Raw genomic sequence first — 25,598 nt, 5'->3', positions numbered from 1 at the left:
TCTCTCCCATATAACCTTCACAGGTAATGCCCTAATGAGTTCATTCTTTATAGTTCATTTATATGTCTTGAAGACATGATTCTTCCAGCTCATTTTTCTGATATGGTAAATGATTCAGGAATTTTGCATTATATCTGTCACTTTGTAAATAGGAATAGCTACACTGAATTTCCTACCTATACATAATTCTCTGATGTATTTTAAACAAAGATAGTATGAATGTAATGCTGTGTGGATGAATTCTTCTTCACTATTTTTTTTCATAGCTTCTGAATGGCTTTTGCTTACCTTTGGCTGTTACTTGTACCTCAGACATTCATCGTGAATCTAGAAGGACAATGTATGCAAGGTACATTTGATTGTGCTATAAATCTTTAGAAGAGGGAGTATGATGCTTCTGGTTTAGTTGTGCTACCCATAAGCAGAAAGAAAACTTACAAGGTCACTGAACATCAATGGCACCTGGCAAGACTTTCCCACAGAGTTTTTTCAATTCATAATAAATTTATAGCATTGCTAGGTTTTCCAGGTTTGCTTGGATTTAGTTATTGATTCCTCTATATTATGGGCTGATCCTTCAAATAGTCCAGGCTCATCAATTTTGGATCTCCTCTGGACTGTGAAAGGCAGTTTTGCTAAATACGATGTCATAAATCAAGGATGGATTTTAACCTGCTGGTTATAATTTATTGAGTTCTATATGTTACCCTATATGTTATATGTTATAGAGTGAATTAATTTATAATATATAATTGAAGCTAGTGAATTATTGCCAAATTATAAGACTTCACAATATGTTGGAACACTACTAATACTGTATTTTTAATTTATTAGACTATCTCTGCATTAAGTACCATATGTGCTTCAAAAGGTAGTGCTCAGCATTTAGAACCATGCATTTTCTCATTTAGCAGATTAATAGAACATCTGTGTAAATTAAGGGTAAACTTAAGAAAATGTTGTTGGATTACAACAGCATGGTTCCACAGAAATGTTTTTCAAATTAATTTTCTAAGGTTCCTATAGTATAATGACACTTTGCCAAAACTATTAAGGATGAGAATTGCAGGGCTGGTTTAAAATCTAATCCAAATTCTATTTCATTCTGTGCAATATTTCCATTAAATCTGATTAATGTCCAGGAATAAAAAACTGGACTTGTTCTATTTGTTCTAGTAAACAAGTCACGTGTATACTTATGATTTTTATTTTAAATCCATTTATCCACTGGACTAATTGATACCTTGGAACTTCTTTGTAATTTAGAACTACCCATGGCTCTAAGGAACTGAAAGGCTAAAGGAAGAGAGCAAATCCTTTAAAACAATGACCTGATAGTTATTTTTACATCACTTTGTAATCACTTTGTTAAACACACTATTATCAAAAAATAATGTATATATGTACTGGTATGAAGTATCAGCTGAAAAAATGCTAAAAAACACCCAAAAATGCTAAAAAACCAACTTATTTGAAAAAAACAAACAAGTTCTCATCCACAAATTTCCTAGCCTCATGTTTTGTTCTTAGTAAAATCAGGAAGAGAAATACTACTGTAAAATTAATTGATTAAAATATTGACAAGCCTGAAATTTGATTTAGGAGTGTACAAACAACCATTTTAATTGTCACCAAAGAAAAACAAAATTAACATGTCATCTGTGGAAAACACTAGAAATTATTAATAGTAGGGTTGCACAAAGTATCTATAGGATATTGTATAGCAGTTAATATGAAGATCTCATAAATTATGGAGATATGAGACACTGGCCCTGACGATTAAAAAAATAATTTAATAACAATAGAAAGAGCTTGTCTAGCTCATCTTAGTTATACTTAAAATGTTTTTTATATGTATCAATTTATACTGATTGAAAACTCATCACTTCTTTTGTGTTGCTGAGTAATTAATGCTGATTATGTTAGTCTCAGCCCATAGATTTAAAAGATAAATGCATTGCTACAGTTTGCAGTATTGAACCAGTATAACTTGATTTGTCACTGAAGTTTCAGAATGTGTTGTAAATGACATAGATTGCCATAGTAAGGTATTCAGTATTGAAAGTAAACATAGGTGTGATTTGCTGTCTGTCAGCAAATTTGCTGAGAACAAAACAAATCTGTGAAATAGCCATAGTTATAAAGTAGAAAATGTGCCAGTACAAAAAAAAAAAAAAAAAAAAAATCTGTAAGAAATCCTAAAATGACAATTAAACAACATGGTGCAGAATTGTAAACACAAGTGGCCAGTATAATCACATTCTATTTAGAAAGGCAGAAAGTCAGTAAATTACGTAGTTGATTATTGTACTCATTCATCTGGGGGTTGCTGAGGCCCCAGCAATATAGTTTAGTTCAGTTCTGTTTAGACCAGATTGTAAAATCTATTGGTTGTCCATATGCAGCATGATTTATTCTTTGAACTAATATTTGTGCACTTGGTAATAGGATACTGCAGCCATGGATTGTAAAAGACATTTTAGATCACAGACTTTATGGTTTCCATCTAGGAAAAGTAATAATAAAAAAAGCTTTAATATTCTTCATATATTATTATTTTAAGCCATTTAAGCCAAGAATCAATTTTACGTAATTTTTTTGTCTTCACTTTTCCGGGCTGCTTCAGGATTTTATATGAAGGAGTGTCAAGTCTGTGATAAATAGATATCTAGAATTTAGTTCAGTGGTTTCAGCATAGCCATCTAGTACCATTTTAAATGCAAAATATTTATAAAGAGCCTACAGATATGACATAAGACCTGCAGAACACACATGCCCTTTTGGACAGGGAAATAAAAAATCTACCACTAAAAATGCTATCAACTCTTAGGCAACTAAATAAAGTTTCTGTAGTGGGAATGCTTGTTCTTTGCATTCCTTGTTTCCCCCAATAAAAATGAGATGTATTATAGTTAGATATTTAATAATTTAGGGCTGTCATTTAGTTTCCCATGTTCCTGTGCCTTCATGGGAGCTGGATGTCCAAACTGCGTGTACAGCTGGTGGAGATCTCATCCTTGGTTCAGGTGCCTTAAAGTGGGCATCTTGATCAATTTAATCTACCCTGTCTGATTTGTTGTGCCTCATTGTCTGCTCCAGAAGGAAATGGGTCTCCTGTAGCTCAGGGATGACGTGTGAGGGACTGGTGGAGGTGCTGGGAGCTGCAGAGGTACTCAGCTGGCACTACTGCATGTTAACTCACAGGATAAACCCAAGAGGCTTTTCTATGTTGAATAGGTCTCCATTTGTGGGAACATAGCTTCCTGAAGGGTACTGACTTTAGGAGTAGGACTTTTGAAACAAATTAATCTCTTTGATATTTGACATTATCTCTTTGATATTATGATATTTGGCATCTATGCATGATTATAGTGAAATTCACTTAAGGAGAGGTTCACATATGTATCCCACACAAGTGGGATGCACTTTCTGACTCTGTACTGTGAGCTGTCAACACTTTTTTCTTGTGTGAATGCTAGAAGAATAGAAAAGAGAACAGCAAATTCAATTTAAGAGTGACGTGAAATACAAAACTAAGACTTAAAAATAGCAGAGGAATGATTGTGATTTAGAAGCATGTATCTTTTATTGGAGAAAAGAGAGACTGAATACAAAGTATATATGATCTTTTCACAAAGCATGCATTTTCAAAATCTCTGCAGTCAGCAAGAATCCTTGCACTAACCTGAACTGAAAAAAACTTTTTCTCATAATATAAGACACTTAGACATAGGTATTTGTTAAATATGTGATAGCCAGTCTTGGGTTTTTTTTACATATATTCTGGTTTTTCTACTATAACTTTAGTTCAGTGACTGACCAGCAGAGTTCAGATTGCTTCAGAAATTGCTTGACATGGTTTCACACAATTTGATTCTGCCTGTATTTAACGTCACTGTTTAGACAGTATTAACTGTACTTCATGCTTTTCCTTACTTTATTTTTACAATCTTACTTGAAAATGAATGTGAAAAAATGCATGAAAACTTGTAAAACTTGAATTAAAAGTTACTGAGTTGTAGCCATTCAGTGTATAAAATGGGTTAATATTTGTAATATGTCTTTCTGTGTTTCTATTCTCAACTCTAAGCCAAGTTTCTTTTTGATCTATCCATATATTGCTTCATTGTCTTCCCTAAAGTGCAACCTTCTCAGGCAGATCTAGGGAATTCCTCAATGTAAACACTCTTTTTCTGTTTTGAAAACTGATGTTTTTTCTTACCTGCAAATCATAGATCAAGTCAGAAGAGGCTATTTTTCCAGTATACTTAAACTGCTTTATTAAACACTACTCAGTGTATTTAAGGATTACCACCTAAAGTGTGAAAAGCAAGTTTGTCCATACAGGCTTTATTCATTATCCAGTTCTTGAGGCTCAGAAATGGATTATCCATCAGTTCCTGAGGAAAACAGTTCTTGACCATACCAATTGCCAGAGCAAACAGCACTGGGTAAAATCATGTTCTCATGTGTGTTTGGAACATCTGCTTCCTCTGGAAGACACAAAATAAAAACTGATCTTTAAGAGTTATTAAGTTTTAATAGAATTGAATAGTTGTTTATATTGTTTAATGTTAATTTTGCCCATCCATTTAGGATGGTAAGAGGAATGACTTGGAGTTACTGAAAGCATTCAGCTGTTTCTTGCAACTTGCAGAATGATTCATGAGATGAGAGAGCTCATGTGTTTATATACATAGATATAATAGGACTTTGCTGTATTTTGTAACTTAATAATGAAGCTTACAATTATTTCCTTTTATACTTTTTTTAGGTTGTGTTTAATGTAGCCTGCAAAAAAAAAAATGGATTATTAAGTGTGTTGTAACATTTCTTGTAAGGTGCTTCCCCATATAGACAGTTGTTGTAGTTTGTGAGAATTTTCTCTCCTCAAAAATTCTAATGCAAAAATTAATTGGGGATATATGTAAGTTGTCCTAATGTAATTGTTTTATGTTCTTACACTAATTTCTTTTTTTAAAACCTTAAAAATAATGATTGATTGATTGATTGATTGATTAATTGATTGATGGATTTATTGCAGAAACTTTTGAAATGCTCATCAGACTGGCTGAAAATTACACAAGCACACTTTTCTGCAATGCGTATAGAAACATGGCTGCTGAGGCTACTGTGCATGTGCAGGAGCTTTTCACAGATGTTGGGCTTTTCTTATTTGGCACAGACGTCAGCACAGAGGAATTTGTGAATAGATTTTTTGACACCCTGTTTCCAGTAGTCTACAACCATGTGATTAACCCTGGTCCGACTGACATTTCCCTGGAATACGCGGAGTGCCTCCGAGTGGCGAGAGGAGACATCAGGCCCTTTGGCAACATTCCCAAAAAGGCCATAGGACAAATGGGAAGATCACTCTTACCCAGCCGGACTTTCTTGCAGGCTCTGAATTTGGGGATTGAAGTGATCAATACAACAGATCACCTGCACTTCTCCAGAGATTGCAGCAGAGCTTTGCTGAGAATGCAGTACTGCCCCCACTGCCAGGGGCTGACGCTGAGCAAGCCCTGCATGGGCTACTGCCTCAACATCATCCGAGGCTGCCTGGCTGATGTAGCAGAAGTTGATCTCCACTGGCGGGGGTACATCCAGTCCCTGGAGGAGCTCTCAGGAGCCCTGAGCGGAGCACACGGCATCGAGCATGTGCTGCTGAACTTCCATTCCCTTGTTCATGACGCTCTGGTACAGGCTCGGATCAATGGGCCAGAATTATCTGAGCAGGTAAGATGCTGGTTTTATCCACACTCGGGGCAAACATGACAGTAGGAAAAGTATCACTCATAGCTGTTATTTGTTTGGCCATTTTTATGGTGAGGAACCATTTGTATCTGAATTCAGCTTTTCTTGACTAAGCAGTTTCAGGGAGCACAAAAAATACTTTTCATGAACATAAGAAAATTGTTTGATTGTTATCTTGTGTGCACATTATGATAAATGTAAACAATCCTTATTTTAGATACCAGTGGCCTGCCTTAAAGAACCTATGACTTTTTATGTATTATTTCCATAATTTTGGAAATTGGTATGTTTCAGAGGAAGCAGCATAGTTCATTTGTAACATGAAATAAATCCTTTCTTACACTTATGAGAAAAAAAAAAAAAAGTTGTGTGAGAGCTCTGTTAGCTGTGAATGTGTGAAGAATTTTAGGATACTGCTATGGAAAGTGGACACTATTTAACTACACTTTAGGGAAAAAAAGCTAGTATATATGCTAATTTATGAGGGTAACTACCAAAATCCAAATTTTTCCTGTATTATATTTAATCCACATTTTTTTTTTGTATTCTTACATGCAGACTTCCCTGACAGTGGCATATTCTGTATTAAGTACTGGATCGGATAGCTTGGTTTGAGGAGAGGCCTTTAGTTTGATAGTACACCCTAAAGAGAGTGTCCAGGTGTCCCTGTGCTGTGATATCAGCTGAGGTTCAGGAGCACTTCTAAGACTGCTTCAATACGTGATTAGCTGAAGTTAAAGCAGTGTCTTCTACTCAGCAGCTGACATGACCTCTGACAATAAACAGCTTGCCTTAATATCATAAATAAAGTTTTTTTCATTTCTTACTAAGACCCAGAGTCTGATAAAACGGATTCTTCATCTTGCTGTAGTCTGTGAATAGCAGTGTTCATTTCTACAGATTTCCCACTATATCTGCTTTATGCCAACCAGCTTCATGAGCCATAATATCCTGCTGCTTAAATTCCTTGAGAAAAGCTGTCATCTTTTTTTGGAAAAGGGTTTTTCACTAACATTTTGACTCAAAAGTGGTTCATTGATGTCTCTCTAATTCCCAAGTAATTTCAGATCTACAGTTGCCTTTTAGGAAAATACCCTGTTGCTCCTTTGATTTCTGTAGGATCTTCTATGCCTACCATTTTCAGGAACAAGCTAGAACAAGCAAGTAAAGTTTCAAGGGAAGGATTTGTGCTTCCTACTTCATCCTGTGTCACTTAATTTGAAAAGTTTTAGACTTGGATTTTCAACAGTGAATTTTCATTGACCCAGACTTAAAAGTCTCTCAGCACACTCATGTTTTCAAAATGAAAGTTTTTGCAGTCCAAAATAGTATATTTCACTGAATTTTAGTAAAAAATTAAATGGGTGAAGAGCCCTCCACTTAGTGTTTTTGCTTAAGGAAAATTCCATATTGATCCAAAATATAGTGCTTTATTTTGATATTCCTTCCTTCTCCCCATCCTTCATTCAATGTAAGGGATACTAAAATTTCTTATGTAATAATATTTGTTGGCAATGTGCTTGTTCGAAGATCATGTTTTTACTAATGCTACATTAAAGTCATCTGTGATTTTAATATGATGTGTGTATAGAAACATTTCCCAGCTTCAAAAACCACATACTTCATTTTTGCACCAGACCTACACATCTCTCACCTAATTTCTCTGTTATAATTGATCAGTCCTTTCTCTCTTTGATCACTAATTTGGTCAAATAAGACTGTAATGCAATGATCCTTTGGAACATGGTGATCTAATCAGTATATTTCATATTTTCCCATTTATTAGGTATCAAGACTTCATTCTGACATGTAATAAATATAGTATTTCAGCTTTAAGAGGCAGAGAAGGGGAATTTCATTTAAATTGGCTCATTAATATTTATTTTATCTTCAGAGTGACTCATGAACTGTTTCAGGTTTTGATAAGCAATTAATGTGTCAGTGACTCTAACAGACTGGCAAGTGACTCTGCAAGCAAGCAAATAATAGTTTGCTTAGGCATGCAGCAGTCTGCAGTTTTAAAAGAGAATTTCATTACTTTTTGTGAGTTTTAAAGAAGCGAACAAAAAAAAATTAAACGTTTAGAAGTATCATATATAATTATGCAATTGTTAATGTGAGAATCTATAGGGTATCCTGCTTAATGATACGTGTAGTTATGCAGTCTTTTTATTCATTCATGGCTATGTTTTTGTAAATAACCATATGTAAAGGATTTTTTTCTAACACTTTGCAGGAGTATTTAAATCTGATGTATATTCATGCTCTAAGCTCTGTGTGGTGTGGAAAGAACACTGATGCCTATATAGCATGGCTTCCTTTTACAAAACTTTTTTTCTAGTAATTTACAGCTTGTCCCCTTTTCTGCTTGGGTCAGCAGAGCAGTGCCAACTCTGTGTCCATCTGGAATTTGTCTTTCCCTTTCTTCTTACTGTTTCAAAATCACCTTTAATTCTGCCTCCCATAGCTCTGCTGACTGACAAGTAAGTGCAGCACCTGTTCATCATCTCAATACTAGTGCATTATTTGATGCTATTCTGCAGAATCTAGTGGAGATGTGTGGGCTGTGCAACTATTAGTGTATTTCTGTATTTTCACACCTACATATTGTCATACATTTAATGCCACTTCTGTTCCTGAAGTCTGTATATGTCCATGTATTACTCAGTGCATAGTGTACCCTGTGCTTTTTAGCTGGAACAGAATTTTTTTAGCAAACAACTCTGTGAATGCTTGTGCAGATATAGTGTAATTGAGGTTTAAGAGAGCTGCACCATACAAAACAAGAACAGCTGCATTATTAGGATAATCTGAAGAAGAGGGTAGATAGTTCTTACACACTGGATAACAGCTAAAAGTGCCCATTGTTACAGAGCACCTTGCAGACTCATCCTGTGCTTCTTTTTCAGCCACATGCTGGAGTTGTCACATGCAGGTCTCTGAGCTTGTGTGTAGCCAAGAAAATCCCCACGGAGGGCACTGTACAGCCTGATGAATGCACAAGAACTTCATAGCACATTTAAGCCATTTAAGTCCATGTTTTTTACATACATGTAAAAAACCCCAAACCAAACCAATACACCACAACAAGCTAAAACCCAAGCAAACAAAAAACCCATGGAAATTTGTTTGCAAGTTATAATAAATTGTTTCACGTCACTCCCATTCTGTTACTGAAACTACTGTCAGTGTTAAGACAGAAGGACAAAGAGAGATTTCAGCAAGATTTACAAAGTTTTGGTGTGGATAGAGCCTACTATCCCCAGCATAAGAGCACTTTTCCACTCCCTTTATGTATGGATTAATGTCACAGCCCCAGACCATGGAAGGCACACTTACTGTGTGATTCAACAGTAGCTTAATCCAGTGTCACCCTGGATTGCCCAAGTCCTGCTCTGGCACCATTCTCAGCTCTCTGTTCCCACCCCTTTGCCTCCATGCCTGCTGCCCTGGCAACTGGAAGTCAAACAGGTTGAGGGAGTGTCTGTGCTCTTAGCCAGAGTTTTGTTTTGCTGTTTGAAGACTTGTGCTGCCACGCATTGGGTAACCCGCAAGAGAGAGGTTCACTGGAGTGGAACAAACCTGAGAACCTGAGAGGAGAGGAAAGGGGTCTGAGGTCAGGCAAAAATGAAGAAAAAGGGGAAAGGAAAAGGAGAAAAGAGAAAGCTAAATTTCATAGGGCTTCATAGTTAAATCTTCCCTGCAAAATTTGCATACAAATTTTGTTCTTGATTCCGAAAAGATCAATGGTGTCTGAGTTTAATATTGAATAAAAGAGATGAAAAAGAATATTGATCAGTTGTTCATTGGCTATTCTGAGCACTGATGATTTTAGGATCTGAAGGAAAATGAAGTATGTGACCATGATACTAAAAGATACATATGCATATAAAAATGAGGGAATCGGAAACACAAAAAAAATCACAAAAATTCTGGCATTTCCTTATTTTGGAAGTGAGGAATCTGTACTACAGGTTTGGTAACATTCTTGTATGTATTTTTATATGTAATATAAGCCTACAAAAATTCAGAATGGGATTTTCAAAAGTGCTGTGTCTTCACTGTGTTCTAAGAGATTTCCAAACAGTTGGAGACAAGAAAAATATCAAAACTGTGGAAGCTCTCAAGTCTGTTCTTCTCAGTCTAATCCTGAAACAATATCTAAGTTATGTGTCTTCTAAAACATAGGCATGATTATATTCTATTAAGAGGGACTTTTGTCTTGGTGTTTTGTTAATCACCTGTCTAATACTGGAAAGAAAGCAAGATCTTTCTTGTGGCATAGAATGCAGGCAGAAAGAAGAATTTAATAGACTTTACTTTTCTTCCTGGAATTTTTGCTGGAATTGACTAGCTATAAACAGCCAGAATTGCTATAATAAAGTGATATCTTCAAAGAGAGTAAGAATGATACAGGAAAATACAGGTCAGTCAGCCTTACCTCCATTCCTGGAAAGGTGATGGAGTAACTAATCCTGGAAACTATATTCGAAACAAATGGAGAAAAAGTTGATTGGGAGTAATGGTTAACCTACTTGACATCCTTAATAGGACAGCCAGATTGATAGGATATGGGTAGAGCAATGGATGATGTCTACAAATTTACCAAAGCCTTTGAGACTGTTTCCTACAATATCCTTAAATATAAACTGTCAAAATGCACAGTGAGGAAGACTGAAAAATGGATGCGTGGCTGGGCCCAAAGGATTGTCATCAGTAGCACAAAGTACAGCTGGAGGCAAGTCATTAGTGCCCTGACCCCCAGGGGTTGATACTAGGGCAGATACTCTTTAATGTCTTCATTAATGGATGGGTGATGGAACAGTTTACCCTCAGCAAGTTTGCAGACAGAACAAAACTGGGAGGAGCAGCTGATACACCAAATGGTTGTGCCATTCAGAGGACCTTGGCAGGCTAAAGAATTGACCTAAGGGGAATCTGATGATATTCAACAAAGGGAAATGAAAAGTCTTGTACCTGGGGAGGAATAACTCCATGCATCAACAGCTGCTGGAGGCTGACTGACTGGGAAACAGCTTTGGAAGAAAGTATGTGAGGCTCCTGGAGGACACCAAGTTGAACATGGGAAATGGACCTGTACAGTAAAGAAGGCTAACAGCCTCCTGGGTTTCATTAGGAAAAGTGCTGCCAGCTGTTTGAGGGAGGCGATCCATCCCTTCCTAGCACTGCTGAGACCACATCTGAAGTGCTCTGTCCAGTTCTGGGCTGCCCAATATGAGAAAGTTATGGAGTGACTGAAGTGAGGCCAGCCGCAAAGATGAATATGAGACTGGAGCATCTTCCATATATTGAGAGGCTGAGGGAGATAGGGCTGTTGAGCCTGGAGAAGAAGAGGCTCAGGGGGAATCTTATCAATGTGTATAAATACATGGTATGAGCCACTGAAGAGGAGAAAGCTAAGCTATTTTTAGCCTTGCTCACTGACTGGACAAGAGGCAATGGGCAGAAATCAAACCCCATGAAATTGCATGGAATGAGTTGTCCAGACAGGTTTTGGAATTCCCATTTTGGAAATATTCAAAACTCAAGTAGACATGAACCTGGACAACCAGCTGTGTCTGACCCTGTTTGAATAGGGATGTTAGACTATATGACCTCAAAAAATCCCTCCTAAATAAATCTGATTCTGTGAAATGGTTTAGAAGGTGGGTGCATCAGGGGAATATTCTTACTGAGGAGGCAACCATCTTTTACTCAGTATCTGTGGTGGGATAGGACCTGCATAGAAGGATCATGGACAGGGCAGGACCATATCCTGTTCACGGTGTTTTTATAGTGCAGGATGGGGCACTGGCTTCATCTCATGACTGGTGAACATTGCCTTGCAAGCATATTGCTAAAACTGAGTCTTCACAAGTCTGTATGCACTGTGTTTATTTCACAATCTTTGGTCAAAGCAAAAGAATTAATTGCTCTTTATACAATCTCTAATCATGGATAAAATTCCCCACAACAGGGTGATAACATTTGAAACTAATGGAGTGATAGCCTCAAGGTTCTCAAAGGAAGTGGTAGCCAAGCTCCCACTCAACAGTAGTACTTCTGTTCTCAAGAGAAGTGGAGGTACTGGTGATAAGCTATGGAGGGAAAATGAGGTTTGGTTTAGAGCTTGGACAGATACTACCTAAATTTGAAATTGTGGGAAAACTAATTATATTGTTCCTGTCACCAAACTATCTATCTGGATTTAGCCTTGTACTTCTTTAACTTTCAGCAAGTGTGTGTTCCCATTACCAATTTGTAAAACACACCCCCCCAAGTGAGCCACTTGCCATAAAGTTCTTTCATACTTGAAAAAAGACAAAAAAATCCCAAACCTGTATCATTTTCAGCAAAGCAGATTTTGGAATAAAATTATGGAATTCTGCCTGAAGCTTTTGGCATATGACTTTGCCATCATAACTTTCCTGAATTTAAATTATTTGATACATTGATGAATTTAAATTACTTCACAAGATCAATAGAAACTGATTTGTGAAAACTGCTGAACAGTAATTGGATTTAAAGTCTAATACAATTGTGTTAGAAAAGAAGACTCCTGCTTCAGCTAACACAGAGTTAAGACCATCACCTTCCCTTTCTCTCCATTCATATATGCATGCATATATGCATTCATATATGCAGCCATAGCTGTGAAAAACTGTACTGCTTGTATGATACAGTATGGCATATCTTTTTATACATTTGTCATTTTTTTAATGTAACATGAAGTAAGACTATTGCACTCATGACCTTCATCAAATTCAGATTATTCTAGTGTTGTATTTCACTTCCCGATTGTTTCATCATGGAAAAGCTCCTTGCGTCTATCAAAAAGTTTTCTTCTGAAGCTAAGCTGGGTTTTGTTCATCAGAAAAGAGAACGGAGAACTTTGAAAACAAAGTGAAAATCACCAAGTGTTTATGTCTTGTTTCTAACTAATGAAAAGTTGTTTTCATTAAATAGTAGGCTTTATTCCTAGCTGAATATACTTAGCAATTGGGCAGCTCTTCCCATCTGTTTTTGTTTGATCCATCCTTTCTATGTATTTCAGTAGCTTGAATTTACTGAGGTCTGAAGTATCAGACCACACACTGTATATTGCTGTAAGTCCCTATGCTGGTTTTTTTGTGACTGAAATCAGTGTTTATCCGATAACGAGAAGATACATGCTACAACATTTAACATAAAAATCGTGGCAACCACAACTCAGAGCATTTTGTATCTTGGAATGGCAGTTGTATGCCTAATGTTGCTGGATTATCCTCAAAACTGGTGTCTTTTTCCAGTGCAATTATTCTCCTTTTTTCGAATGTGTAGAAACAGGGCTTGAAATCATGCACGGAATGTTGGCAGAGGCAATAATACATGCATAGGTATGTGCACATTGTGGAAAAATGGGTGTTAGGATTATGATCTGCTCGTTTGTTATATCCAGGCATTGTACTCAAGTGCAAATTGGAAACACAAAATATGTACACGTTGCTGGACATACGCTTGATAATACCCTGGTTGTCTTTTATTTTAAAGTTTATGATACACTGGGAGATATGTGGCAAGCACTGGAAGCACTTGTTTACATCAAGAAACAAGTTCATAATAGCAGAACATGAAACCATGAAACCATGAAACTATGACTGTCTAAACAAAATCAGTTGCTCTGTTCCTTAGCATCTCAGAATTTAAATAGATGGTATCTCAGCTTTTGGTAGCACTTTCAGGGTACATCCTTTTCTATGCCTCTTCTTTTTTTCCAATTTTCTTTTTTTTTTTATTCTTTTTTTTTTTTTTTTTTTGGAAATGACAGAGGACATATTTCTCACCTTTGGTGAGAAGACATTCAAATCCAGTGTTAAGTTCACATCTCACACTTTTCTGAAAAGTGCTTTTTTAAAATTCATTTGCTGAATTGCCCAGATTCCTCCCCTGTGTCTCCCACAGTGGAGTTACTTGTATGGGCTGCAGTTGCACTTGCAAAGTATTGTGGACTGGCAACAGTCTCCAGTGCCCAAGCCCCCTGCAGTACCTGGGGGACTGAGGGGTAACAGAAGAGCTGGAAATGAAGGAATGAGATTTACCTTGAGATGAAGGAGGGAGGAGATAGGAAGAGGATGTTTCTAGTCTGAAATTTATTTCCCACCATCTTAATTTCTTTTTAATTTGCAATATATTAATTAGTCTTCCCCAATCTGAGGCTGTTTTGGCCATGACTTTAATTGGTGAATGATCTCCTTGTCTTAATCTTGACCCACAAGCTTTTTCTTCTTATTTCTCTCCCCTTATTCTTTAGAGGAGGGGGAGTGAGAGAGCAGCTGGGTGGGCCTTTGGCTCTTAGGCAAGTCCAACCCACCACAGTTAACAACACATATGCATGGCTTTGGCAAACAATGCTGAGTAGTGCAGGTTTACATGAGATATGTTCAATCTAGACTGCCAAAGGAGTATATAATGGCATGTGTTATGCATTTGGATTTAATGTGTTTTGAATGAACCTGCTTCACAATTTGAAATTATTTGAAACATGTTAAGTTGTTCAATTTTGCTGCATTTATTTTTTAAGATGGAGATCTGGTATGTCAGGAAAGCGTAGGATCTTTAATATACCTTCCCTTTTTTATCTTTTTTTTTTTAATAACAGAAGATTAGGTAAATTTGGGCAATATGCACAGATCTGAAATGGCTTTTCTCTTTCCATTGTATGCATGGGAACTCAGAGGCCTGAAAAATGCAGAGAAAGCAGTCTGGGCTGCCATCATTGTCTGGGTTTAGGTGATATGATAGATATCTAACTCTGCTTTGGCACAATGGCAAGTTTGTCTCAATGTGCCTACTGGGCACTTGGACTGAAGGTGAGAAAGATTCTCTGAGACTGAAAGTACTGCGATCTGATTTTTCATATTTGAAAAAAGAGAAGAAAGGAGACTTTTCACTCCTCCCCCAAAGCTGAGTAGAAGGCATGAACAAGTGTAAAGAAGAACACAAACTAACACTAACTAATCCTTTGTGTAAACTGTATATGTGTTTTTTCTCTGCTCTTCATTTTTCATTGTGAAACAGAATAACTTCATGAAGAGTGAGGTACTGAGCTGAGCAGACTTCTGGGATCTTGGTTGGCCTTTAAATCACTACCAACTCTTTGTAAGGGCAAACTTTTTTCAGGCCAAATCCAGGGAGTTTGAAGCAAATGAGCTTTCTGGACTGTTTTGGTCCCTGAAATGATATGAACATGTATGAATAAGTGACTGTTTTGTATGTTGCAAAAGGTCTTCAAGGAAAACTGTTTTTCCCAGGTACAAAGAAGAGAGTGAGAAGCCATTGAAAAGCTTAATATACACATACACGAAGCAGAAACATTGATCTTGTAAGCTGCAGTTTGGAATGGGGAAGAAACACATAGGGTCTCTGAAATACTAACTAGGTAGTGGGTTTTTCCCTCCTTTTTTTCTGACGTTTTTTGATTTTTATTATCATGAAAAGGTGACCCTCCAATTATAGAAAGAGTTATTGACAATGTCTAATGCTAAATGAAATAATGTATTCTGACTGTTAATTTAAGTGAACATGAGAACATGATTTTATTAGCTTACATACTTCTGTTACAGAATTTTGCTAACAAAACTGCTCTGCTCTTCACAATTTTGGAACATAAATTGCAGCCTGCAATAAAGTGTAAACACGTTGTGCAGATATGTTGATGCAACCAACTTGGTTTGCTTTCACTAATTCTTTATGTATTGAAAATTGAAATATATTTTTTATTTTAAGTGAGTTATGTGCTTGATAAAGGTTATAGACCCCCAATTCTGCTTTCATTGACAATCACATTTCTACTGAATTTCTTTTGGTTTACACAGGTGACCTTGGATAATCTTAGACCTAGATTTAAAGAACAATTCTGCTTGTGTCCTACAAGGCAGCACAATGTTAGCCCTCTGTGTCAGAGCTGTATTTGCTGGGCACACAGAAATAAAGAGTAATAAAGTATATTTGAACTAAAAAAAAGCATAAATAAATCAGTCCAACTACACACTAGCAGCTGATCTTTGGAAAGGGCTACTGCTGGTTTTATATAATTTATTTTTGGAGGAGAACCACGGAGTGTTTTCACTGAACATAAATGAAACACCTTGGCATCCACTGAAGCAGACTTGGATTGGGAGAGCTGGCAGCCTCTCATAAGAAGCAGTTTTTGTTGAACTGCCTTTGAAAAGTTTGAACTGGCAGTGCTGTGTTCTGGCTACAGGGTAACTTGGCTGAGAGCATTCGGATTTCCCCTAACATTAAGTCATTTAAAGTAAAAAAAAAAAAAAAAAAAAAAAATAATTTCCTTCCAGCTCCATTCAGGAGGAGAAACTATTTTTACTGCCAGACTTGCTGAGTGTTAGTCCCTCATGAATAGAGCAGCAGAATTAAAACCATTTACAATTTTAGTGATTAAAGACCAGGAGACACAAATTAAAAGTATATTAAGTAGCTCATATTTAATGGGCTCTTAGATTTCGTTTTGCAATCCCCAACATGCAAAATTATGAAGGAAAGCACAGATAATTAAACATTGATAAGAAATGAGAACAGAGTTCTCAAGAACTTGGACAGGATTACTGATTTTGATAAATGTAGTAGTAGGAGGAAGATATGAGTCTCAGTCATGTGAAAGTTGGGGACTGTGACTCCTAGAACCCAGCAGCTTGAACAGCAGTCTTTTACAAAACCATATGAAAAAATTCTAATTATACAAAGCTGGTTTACAAACTCTTTGCATTTTTGTCTCTTTCCTTGGTCCGAATTGAAGATTTTGTAGAGTCGCAGAATGGTTTTCACTGCAAGGGACTTTAAAGATCATCTAGTTCCACCCCCCTGCCATGGACAGGGACTCTTTCCACCAGAGTTTCCAGACCAGATATTCAAGGTCCAATCCAGCCTGGCCTTGAATACTTCCAGGGATGGGGCATTTCCCCATGACAGTGGTGGTGCTGCATAGTGCCAAACCAAGTGGAATTATTAGTTTGGTGTTTCCAAGTGGTACTTCAATTTATATATCACAGAAAATTACTTTCCTTTTATTTCCAACATGTAATCCTTTCTCATTCTTTTTCCTGAGGAGGCTGCCACTGCCTTGCTGGTTGGTGCACATTCTGTACATCTGCAGTTTACATTTATTTTTCCTCAATACCACCTGCTTGGTTGTGAGACAAACTCTTTCCACAAGTTTTCTTTGAATTGGAGTTGTCCTTTTTTGAGCTTGAAACCACTTCCAACTCTATATCTCTTGAAAAATTATAGCTGCACATTTTTGTGTATCACCTGAAATTTCAATTTCAATTTTGAATAAAATTTCTTGGAAAATATCATTAGCTGGCGGTTCTGTTTGAGATTTGTCTTACAGGGGATTCTGAATTGTTTAGTAATTTTAGCAGGTATTATTCTAAGTGTCTAATTCTCTAGGCTTTTGTTCACAATGTTTTCCTCCTCGTTTGTCATGGACTTCTCCTGCAAATTCTGTAAAATGCTAAAGGGTAGGTATGAATCTTGTAATTTGCCAGTGTAACTCCAGAACTTGGTTATTTTCCTGTGCCTGAGACATCTTGTTTGAGTCAAGTAGTCACAGATAAAGAAGACAAAATTAGGAAAGAAAGCAGAGAAAATAATACGCAATTTCTTCTTGGTTTTCCTGGGTTGCAAACCTGATACTTCACCAGTCTCTCCTCACATTAATGGTTGCATATTAGCATTTTTCTTGTTCTGAAGAAAAAGCAAATGTTTATTACCTCATGCTTGCTCTCCTTGTTTTCAAAACCTTGGATTTTGTCTCGATAGGGAATACTTAAATCTCCCATGTGTGCCCTCTCGTATATCAAAATACATTTTTCTTTGAAACAGAAGTTTGAGATTAAATGAGCAACTGTTCCAATAAAAAAAAAAAAAAAAAAAAAAAAAAAAAAACACAAAAAAAAAACAAACCCAAAAACTAAAAAAATCTAAACCCCCCCAAACCAATAGAAGGCTGCTGAAGTGCTTGGGAATACTGAAATACTGATGCTCCCTCTCGTGGTTTAGTTGAAATAAAACAAACCAGGGAAACTATAACAGTGTAATGCATTATTTTCCTTGATCAAAATCTTTGGTATTTTTGATTAGTAATCTGGTGCTGGAAATGCCGTCAACTCATCAAAAATCTGTTTCTAGAAGAAAGTATTCCTTTTGTATTTCTAGAAAGGAAAAGAAAATTAACCACAATTTTATTTGTAACAAATGGATTTCCAACCAGCATAATATTTCATTCTAGCTTTATTTTAGGGTTGTTAGATTTCAGCTGTCCATTTGCTCACGAGTGTTTGAGTGGATTTAACTGTAAGGAATATGACAAGTTTGTGATCTGACAGCTAGAATTGAAAGCCACCAGACTAATCACTAGCTAAAACATGCATTAAATAAAATCAGATTTGGCATAGACTGTGCTGTGCATTGAGGAACAGGAGAAGACACCTCTCTGGGTACAAAACCTCTTGGTCTTTTACTCAGATCTGGCTGGGTATCAGAATCAGGAGTCTGAAAACTGCCCTTTCCTTCATTTAAAAAGTTCCTTTCATGGGTTTTTTTGGTAGGTTTAGCAAGCACTGTAAGTTTTTGATACATGTATCAAAAACTGTATAACTGTATATACATGTATATCTCTAGGATTTCCTGTAAATGGAGTATGTGTCCGGTGTTAAGGTCTCACTGACCTTCAAGGCATCAGTGTCCATGCAGGTATTTAAAACTTGAGTCTACTGAGACTTGGTAAATCTAGTTTGAATTGCATCGCAGGACTTTGCATTGTTTGCTTCAGTCATTTGATGTAAAATAATTTTGGTAGGCATGCTGAGGTCAGAAAAAACCATTTATGTTGTGGGGGAAAAGAGCAAAAGGCACAAACCAAAACCGAAACAAAGAATGTGACACATTTCTCATATGGAGTGTCTGAACTTAGAGGACAAGGTCTGACCATTGCTATGATGCTCCCATCATTGTGCAGTCCTGTTTAAATGCAAAGGTTTATAATTCTCCAGTTTTCCAAACTGTGAGTAATCATAAGTAGACATTCTAAGGAATCGCACCAAGCAAAATCAAAGTGCCATAAAGTTCATGTGTGGCACTAATTGCAATTTAACTGTGTGGTTATTACAAGAGCTTTTAATTAACTCAGTCATCATACTGTGGCATACAAATTGTGCGTAATAACAGCATGCTGACTATAATGACAATAGGTTTGTCTGAACTGTGAAAATCAGGAATTTTATAAATTTCTGAGGTTTCTTTTTATGCTCTTAAATATTGTGTGGTATTTAAGAAGTTTTCAAAAATGGAAAAAAAAAAGAAAGAAAAAATCCTAGCAAGTTGCTGAGGCTTGCCTGTTTTAAGATTTTGTGGAAGTCTAATTCTTCCTGAAATTCAGTGAGAGTTATCTCACTAAATTCTTTTTCTGATGATTTTTATTGTTTCACTTTTCTATTTTTCATCCTCTTTGAGGATCATTCTTTATACTTTTTTGTTTTTGAAGCCAAGAAAAATGCTCAGTTTTTGGAAACAATCAGAGGAAGTCCCATTCTAGTGACACTGGAAGACAGTAAGAATACATTCTGATCAGATATTGTTGAAAAATGGTAATTTATTAGTTCAGTAGAGTAGTAAGAACATTGCTCTTCACTCAAAGTTATGATTCCAATCTCTCAAGACTGGCAATAATAGCACTGAATGATTTCTCAATTGGAGGGTTAATTTTGCAGTGCAAAGACTAAAAATTAGGAAACAATGTAGCTAATGGCTATAGTTGTCCTCCTTCATAAAACACAAGAAATACAACTAGGTGATGTTACACTTATCACATGTACTTCTTCCTGTAGATATAAAGAAAGCATTAAAAAAATGTAAAGCAGAAATTATTATGGAAACTGTATTTATCTGGGTTTTAGACTGTCATCCACCCTGTGCTGGGAAATTAAATACTGGAATGTTTGAGTTATAAATTATTTGGCTCACAGACAGAACAGGCACCTGAAGGCAAGACAAGAGTACATGACATTTTCATATGCACAAGTTTACTGCAGAAACCAGGTGATAATGAAGACTGGGCTAGTGAGGGAGGCAAAAGTAAATTTGTCATGCACAGGAAGTTAATGACATAAAAGTGACAGACACTGCTGAACAGTTTAAAAACCCCAGGCTGGGTTTGGCTGGGTGACCTATATGAGCATGGTGTACAGACACAGAAAGAAGAACCAACACCACACAGAGCCAGTGGTCCCAGAGGTTTAAGTATCACATATATAAGAAAGGTTACAGAGTAGCTGACATGACCATTGTAAATGCTGAAGTAGCTCATCCTTCAGAAACTGTGTCTGAATAAGTGAGTGGCTGCTAAAGAGCGAATTTTGTGCTGCTGCCCTCATTAACAGAACTGAGTTCTCAGCAGTATGATTACTGTCATGCATATCTTTGTGAGAATGGCAGAGGTGTATGTGGTGCTGTACACATGCTTTTTATTAGAATTTTCAGGATTTTCCAACAATGGAAAAAAAAAAGTATTTAAAAAGACATTTCAGATAATTACTGGTTTTTAATGCTATTTTTATATATCAAATTTACCCAAGATTAATTTTTAAGAAAGATTTTGAAACTGAGGTTTGTATTTACATGTATCAGTGAATGCAAATTTCCTACTATTTCAAATGTATTTCTTGAGACATTGACTCAAAGAGAACAGAGAAAGGCTGTAAGACAGTATTTTGAAAGAACTGTTTATGTACACCACATACAAGTATCATCCATATTCCAAGGCACTATGACTGTAACAATTATTGATTTTCTTTCCTTTTTTTTTTTTTTTTGTTCATTTTAGTCAGAGCAAAATATAATGAGACTTTACTGTAAATTCAAGAAACATGGATAGTTGTGGATTCTCTTGTTTTCCTGGTGAAGGTGAATTTATATGAGGTTTTTTCAGTTTACTATATGTGGAGCCATTTTATTTATTTTTGTCTTTCTCTTTTTTTTTTTTTTTTTCCCCTTGACCTAAAGGACTGTTACTCATATGCTCAGGGGCTGTACTAGCCAGCAGATCACCTCCTTTCTGTTTCTCCTCTGCCCACAGGCTCTCACCCTGCAGTCAGGCTCTGCGAGTGCCTGGACATCAAATGTGCCTTGTCCAGATGTGCAAGGCATCTGAGACCTGCAACATCCTACACACCTGACCCAGGCCTGTCATGAGACAGAGCCTCCTTCCCAAACATCTCGATCTGACTCTCACTCTCTGTTAAACCTTATTTTTATTTTTGATAATACAAAGTGTAGCTGAAGAGCTATGGGAAGCTGGAACTGAGGCAAATTGAACAATCAGTTGCTTTGTCATAGAAGCTGATCATAAGCATAATGCTCCCTGTGTCACATCAGTGAGCATAAAAGAATATGATAAAAGTGAGACAAATGAAATGATGGAAACATTTTGTGTCTCTGGCATATCTCCATTATATTGGCATATAGAGGGGCTGATGTGATAAGCTGCTGCAGAGGCTGGCACTGAAGGAGAAAACTCACATAAGGATGTGTGAAGCAAGGGGGGAAAATGGAGAGTCCAGTTAAGCTGGTGGAATATGCTTTAATGTGGGAAATGCTTTACTGGAGGAAATAGAGTGAAGGAGGGTTGAAACTGAATTTGAGGACAAGAAGGAATGTAGTAAAATGCTGTCCAGAGAGACACTGCCTCTAAGAAGAAACATGGAGATGAATGCCTCAAGTGATGTTCAAAGGGTAATTCCTTAAAGGACATTAGTCATATGTCCAAAGATAATTGTCTTGCAGGTAAATTCTGGCATGTCATTTGGAGGGGGTCTAAACTATAACTTGGCTCCCTGAGTTGTAACATGTGAACCACAGCCTAAAAGGACTACTCACTTTCAACTTGACCTTCAATTTCAAATCATAAGGTGAACACTAGCTCTTACATACTAATAATAATGATTCTTCTTTTCACTGACCTAAGCAAGTGCATTCAGTGAACCTTTCATTATCACCATATACAACATGTATGACAACAAACTCATTAAAATTAAATGTGTTTATTCTATTTTAAATTTTAAATATTTTTCTTGACTAGCTGTACAGGAGCTCTTAGTATGAAAGATGGTCCATAAGATTTGCATTTCTCTCTTTAATGCATGATGATAACTTGAAAATGAGATTTATTTGCTGTCTCTGTTCTTACATGCGGGAATATAAAATAGGAAACAGTAATCCTTGTTGTGTAGTGTACACACTCCTTCCTTCACATGGTAGCATTTTGAATATGTTTCTGCTTCAAGATTGTATGTCTGCCTTAGAGGCCACATTGATCTCCTCTCTCCCTTTTTCTCTCTAAAAGTTGACTACCTAATGACTACCAACTTTTCATAAATCACACACAGTATTAGTTTTTCACCAGTGCCAGCTTACACAAATGCATACTGTTCAGTCTGCTTAATATATCTTGTCAGATATGATTACAAGCATAACTATCTCTTATTTAATAGATATATGTATATACCTAATTTTTTTTATTCAATGACTAGGAAGAGTAATGAGCTATGAATGTGATATCCTATGTCATAGAAAATGCTCAGTATCACATTTTACAAAGAAGAAAATGAGACTTCATGTGAATTTTTATCTGTTGACATCTAGATCAGAAAGCCGGATATAAAATTCCTTGGTATTTTCAACATCTGTGGTCCAGTATCATTAAACTTACATCTTGGATCATTACCTTAATGGCTTTCAGTGTTGTAATGCTAGTTTCCACCATACTAACTGTCCACTATATATTTGTGTAGGTGGGCTGAACATGCCATAATAATTCATCAACCCTGAAAGAAGGCAGAAAGTTCAATGCATATTAATAATATGATTGGGATACATTACAGAAAAAATGGAAATATGCTGCTGTTCACAACACATCATATTCTCTGAGGATACTGATACAGTCTACATAAAAATAAATTTCCTTATGGGAAAAAAAGCACAATCAATAAAATACATGGTGACTTTCTTACACACTTGGTATCCCTTACAAAGGAATGCTTTTACTGTTTTTTTCTACTATAAAATTTCTAATTATGTGTTTGCTGCATTCATTATGGATACAATGTTATACAGTATGTTAATTAATTATGCTTTTCGTAGCTTAGTCTTTCATTCCTGTTAAAATGTAGTGAAACTGAATTGAGAGATGCATAAAAATTGTTGCTTACATGTGTTCTTTCCTTCTTCTTGTGGCTTTTTTTCCTTTTAGGTGAATAAGTTATGTGGTCCTCCTGTAAGAAAGCCTAAACAGTCTCCAGGTTGCTCCTTTGATCAGAACAAAGATAATCAAGGGCTGAAGATGTTCTCCAGAGACAGTGAACAAACACTCGCCAACAGAAGAAAGTAAGACATTAGTTTTACAGCCAGAAAGAAAGAATAAAGTAACCCATTAATTTTACAACAGAGTAGATTATGCTCAATGCAATGGCATGAGCATTGAGAATAAAGTCCCCAAAGAATGAAACATTTTAGCAACACAGCCTACTCTGTTATATTTTGGAAAGGGTGATTTCATAACTAGATTTTGTTTTTAGAAGTAATGGACATATGACCAGAGTCATTTGGTGTGATTTAAAGTATTTGGGAAGTAGATAACATTGATAGAATATGAGTGGTAGCTCTATGTGTAATTGTTAAAATTGCATTTAACTTTACATAGCTCCAGGCATTATTAAATTTGAGAAAAGTGACTGTAGCTTTTTACAGAAAACCATTTGTACAAGCTGATAAGACAGAAAAAATGAATGATTTTTCTTACATACCTTTCTGCTGCAAAAAAAAAAGAGACAACTAAACATTTGGGACTAAATCTTGAAAGCACTGTTCAAGCAAAACCTGCTGATTTTTTTTTTCCTCTGGCTCTTTTGCTGGTATATAGTGAATTGAAGTGACTGCAGAGGCTTGGAGATTTCATTTAAACCTGGCTCAGCATTGTAGGGTGAACTTTGTGTAACTGTGTGAGTTAGGTGTTTGAGCTGCCATCACAGTCTGTGGAAAGGAGAAGTCATTTTAGCTGCCCACATGTCTGTAAGCATCCAGTGCCACCCAGAGATACCCTGGGGTATGCCAGCTGATCTCCTGCCAAGAAGGATGCAGGTGTCCCATAAGTTGCATCATAGAGTTCAAGCCTGACAGAGTTGAAGAAGTGTTTGGAACATACTCTCAGGCACATGGTGAGACTCTTGAGGATGGCCTTGTGCAGGGCTAGGAGTTGGACTCAAAGATCCTTGTGAGTCCCTTCCAAATCAGCAAATTCTGTGATTCTGTGGTAGCTTCCAGCTTTCTGCAGATATCTTAGGTAGCTGAAGGAATCTCAAAGGCCAGTCTATATTTAGACTAGTTAATCAGGTTTTTAATGACCGTAATAGCACTCCAAGGCATTAGGAATCCAGTATGTAAATGAAGTACAAAGTTAAAATCAGAAATTTCGTTTCTATCATAGTGTTTCCTAAAACACAGAGAAGTTTTCTTTGTCCTCTTTTTCCTCTCATTTCACTTTGTAGTGCAGAAGGAAACAGAAGTGAGAGAATTGCAGGGAATAATTGCTCACTGCTGATGCCTGGAGAAGAAAAGGTGCCTCTGAGCTTCAAAGGCAAACCATTCTTCTCAGTGTAAGGACCTCCAATTACTAAATAGTGGAAAAAATGCAAAATATAAATAGAGGTTTTGAAAACATTGTTGTAACAGAAAGATAAACAAACCATAAGTGTACTTTAGCCAGCACAGACGTTTTTTAGGGAATACCCATTACAGGGGTGGTTGTTTCTCAGTTACATGCAAGTTCTTGATATTTTCTGATTGCTAACACTCTGCAAACACAATACCATATTGTAAAATCTCACTTAAACCTGATGACTGTTCCATGTTTCAAAGCACAGAATGCTGTATTGACCTCAGGGAGATTGCCTGAGAGACCTTCAGGGGCACAAGAGGCAGCACAAAGCAACATTATTTTCCCTTCCCTTCCCTTCCCTTCCCTTCCCTTCCCTTCCCTTCCCTTCCCTTCCCTTCCCTTCCCTTCCCTTCCCTTCCCTTCCCTTCCCTTCCCTTCCCTTCCCTTCCCTTCCCTTCCCTTCCCTTCCCTTCCCTTCCCTTCCCTTCCCTTCCCTTCCCTTCCCTTCCCTTCCCTTCCCTTCCCTTCCCTTCCCTTCCCTTCCCTTCCCTTCCCTTCCCTTCCCTTCCCTTCCCTTCCCTCTCACCTGTCTGAGATTCTGGAGACACTTCATGGTATGTAAACTCTGCACCAAAAAGGGGAAGGCAAAGAAAGTTTGAAATCTATTGATACAGATTCCAGTTTAACAACTTGCTATCTGCTATCGTCTGCAGTTGCTGCCTCCTGGATCACCTCCTTCCTTATTAGGCACAATCACTTTACATTTCACTGTATATTCCCATAGCAACTGTAAGAACCACACGTGGAAGTGTGACTTCAGCAAGTGCTTGCAGCCTGCTCTTAAGGAAGGGCTTTTCTCTAACTCCACCTTATTTACCTCCTGTGGTACTTCTGTTTTCCATCCGAATGTCCAGATGAATGTTTACAATTTAAAGTACTCGTTGGGTTGCTGCTACCTGAACTTCTGAATTATTTTTACCTATTGGACCTAAGCTGGTATTTTCTGGTACTATTTGGTACAAGAAGAAAAAGAAATTTCTCTGTTCTTCTGATGCCAAAAAACTGTTAGATGAATTTAAAAAAATCTAAGCAAACCCTTCCATATCAACATACAAACTCAGAAGTATGTAATGCT

The 25,598-nt window shown here is 36.8% G+C and overlaps 1 protein-coding gene across 6 annotated transcripts in view; it reads left to right on the top strand.

Moving 5' to 3' along the window:
* GPC5 (glypican 5) overlaps positions 1-25,598 on the top strand; it is a 234,554-nt gene that overhangs the window by 87,883 nt on the left and 121,073 nt on the right. For 5 of the 6 annotated variants that reach the window (XM_053970047.1, XM_053970046.1, XM_053970044.1 and 2 more), the window contains 3 exons: positions 267-349; positions 5,045-5,739; positions 23,060-23,193. In XM_053970047.1, the coding sequence (XP_053826022.1) occupies positions 274-349; positions 5,045-5,739; positions 23,060-23,193 (905 nt within the window). In that variant the 5' untranslated portion in view covers positions 267-273. The remainder of the gene's footprint in view (positions 1-266; positions 350-5,044; positions 5,740-23,059; positions 23,194-25,598) is intronic. The other variant, XM_053970041.1, reaches the window with a different exon arrangement.

This window comes from Vidua macroura, chromosome 2 (assembly GCF_024509145.1).
Source record: "Vidua macroura isolate BioBank_ID:100142 chromosome 2, ASM2450914v1, whole genome shotgun sequence".
NCBI lineage: Eukaryota > Metazoa > Chordata > Aves > Passeriformes > Viduidae > Vidua > Vidua macroura.
This window is presented reverse-complemented; position numbering and strand designations above follow the sequence as displayed.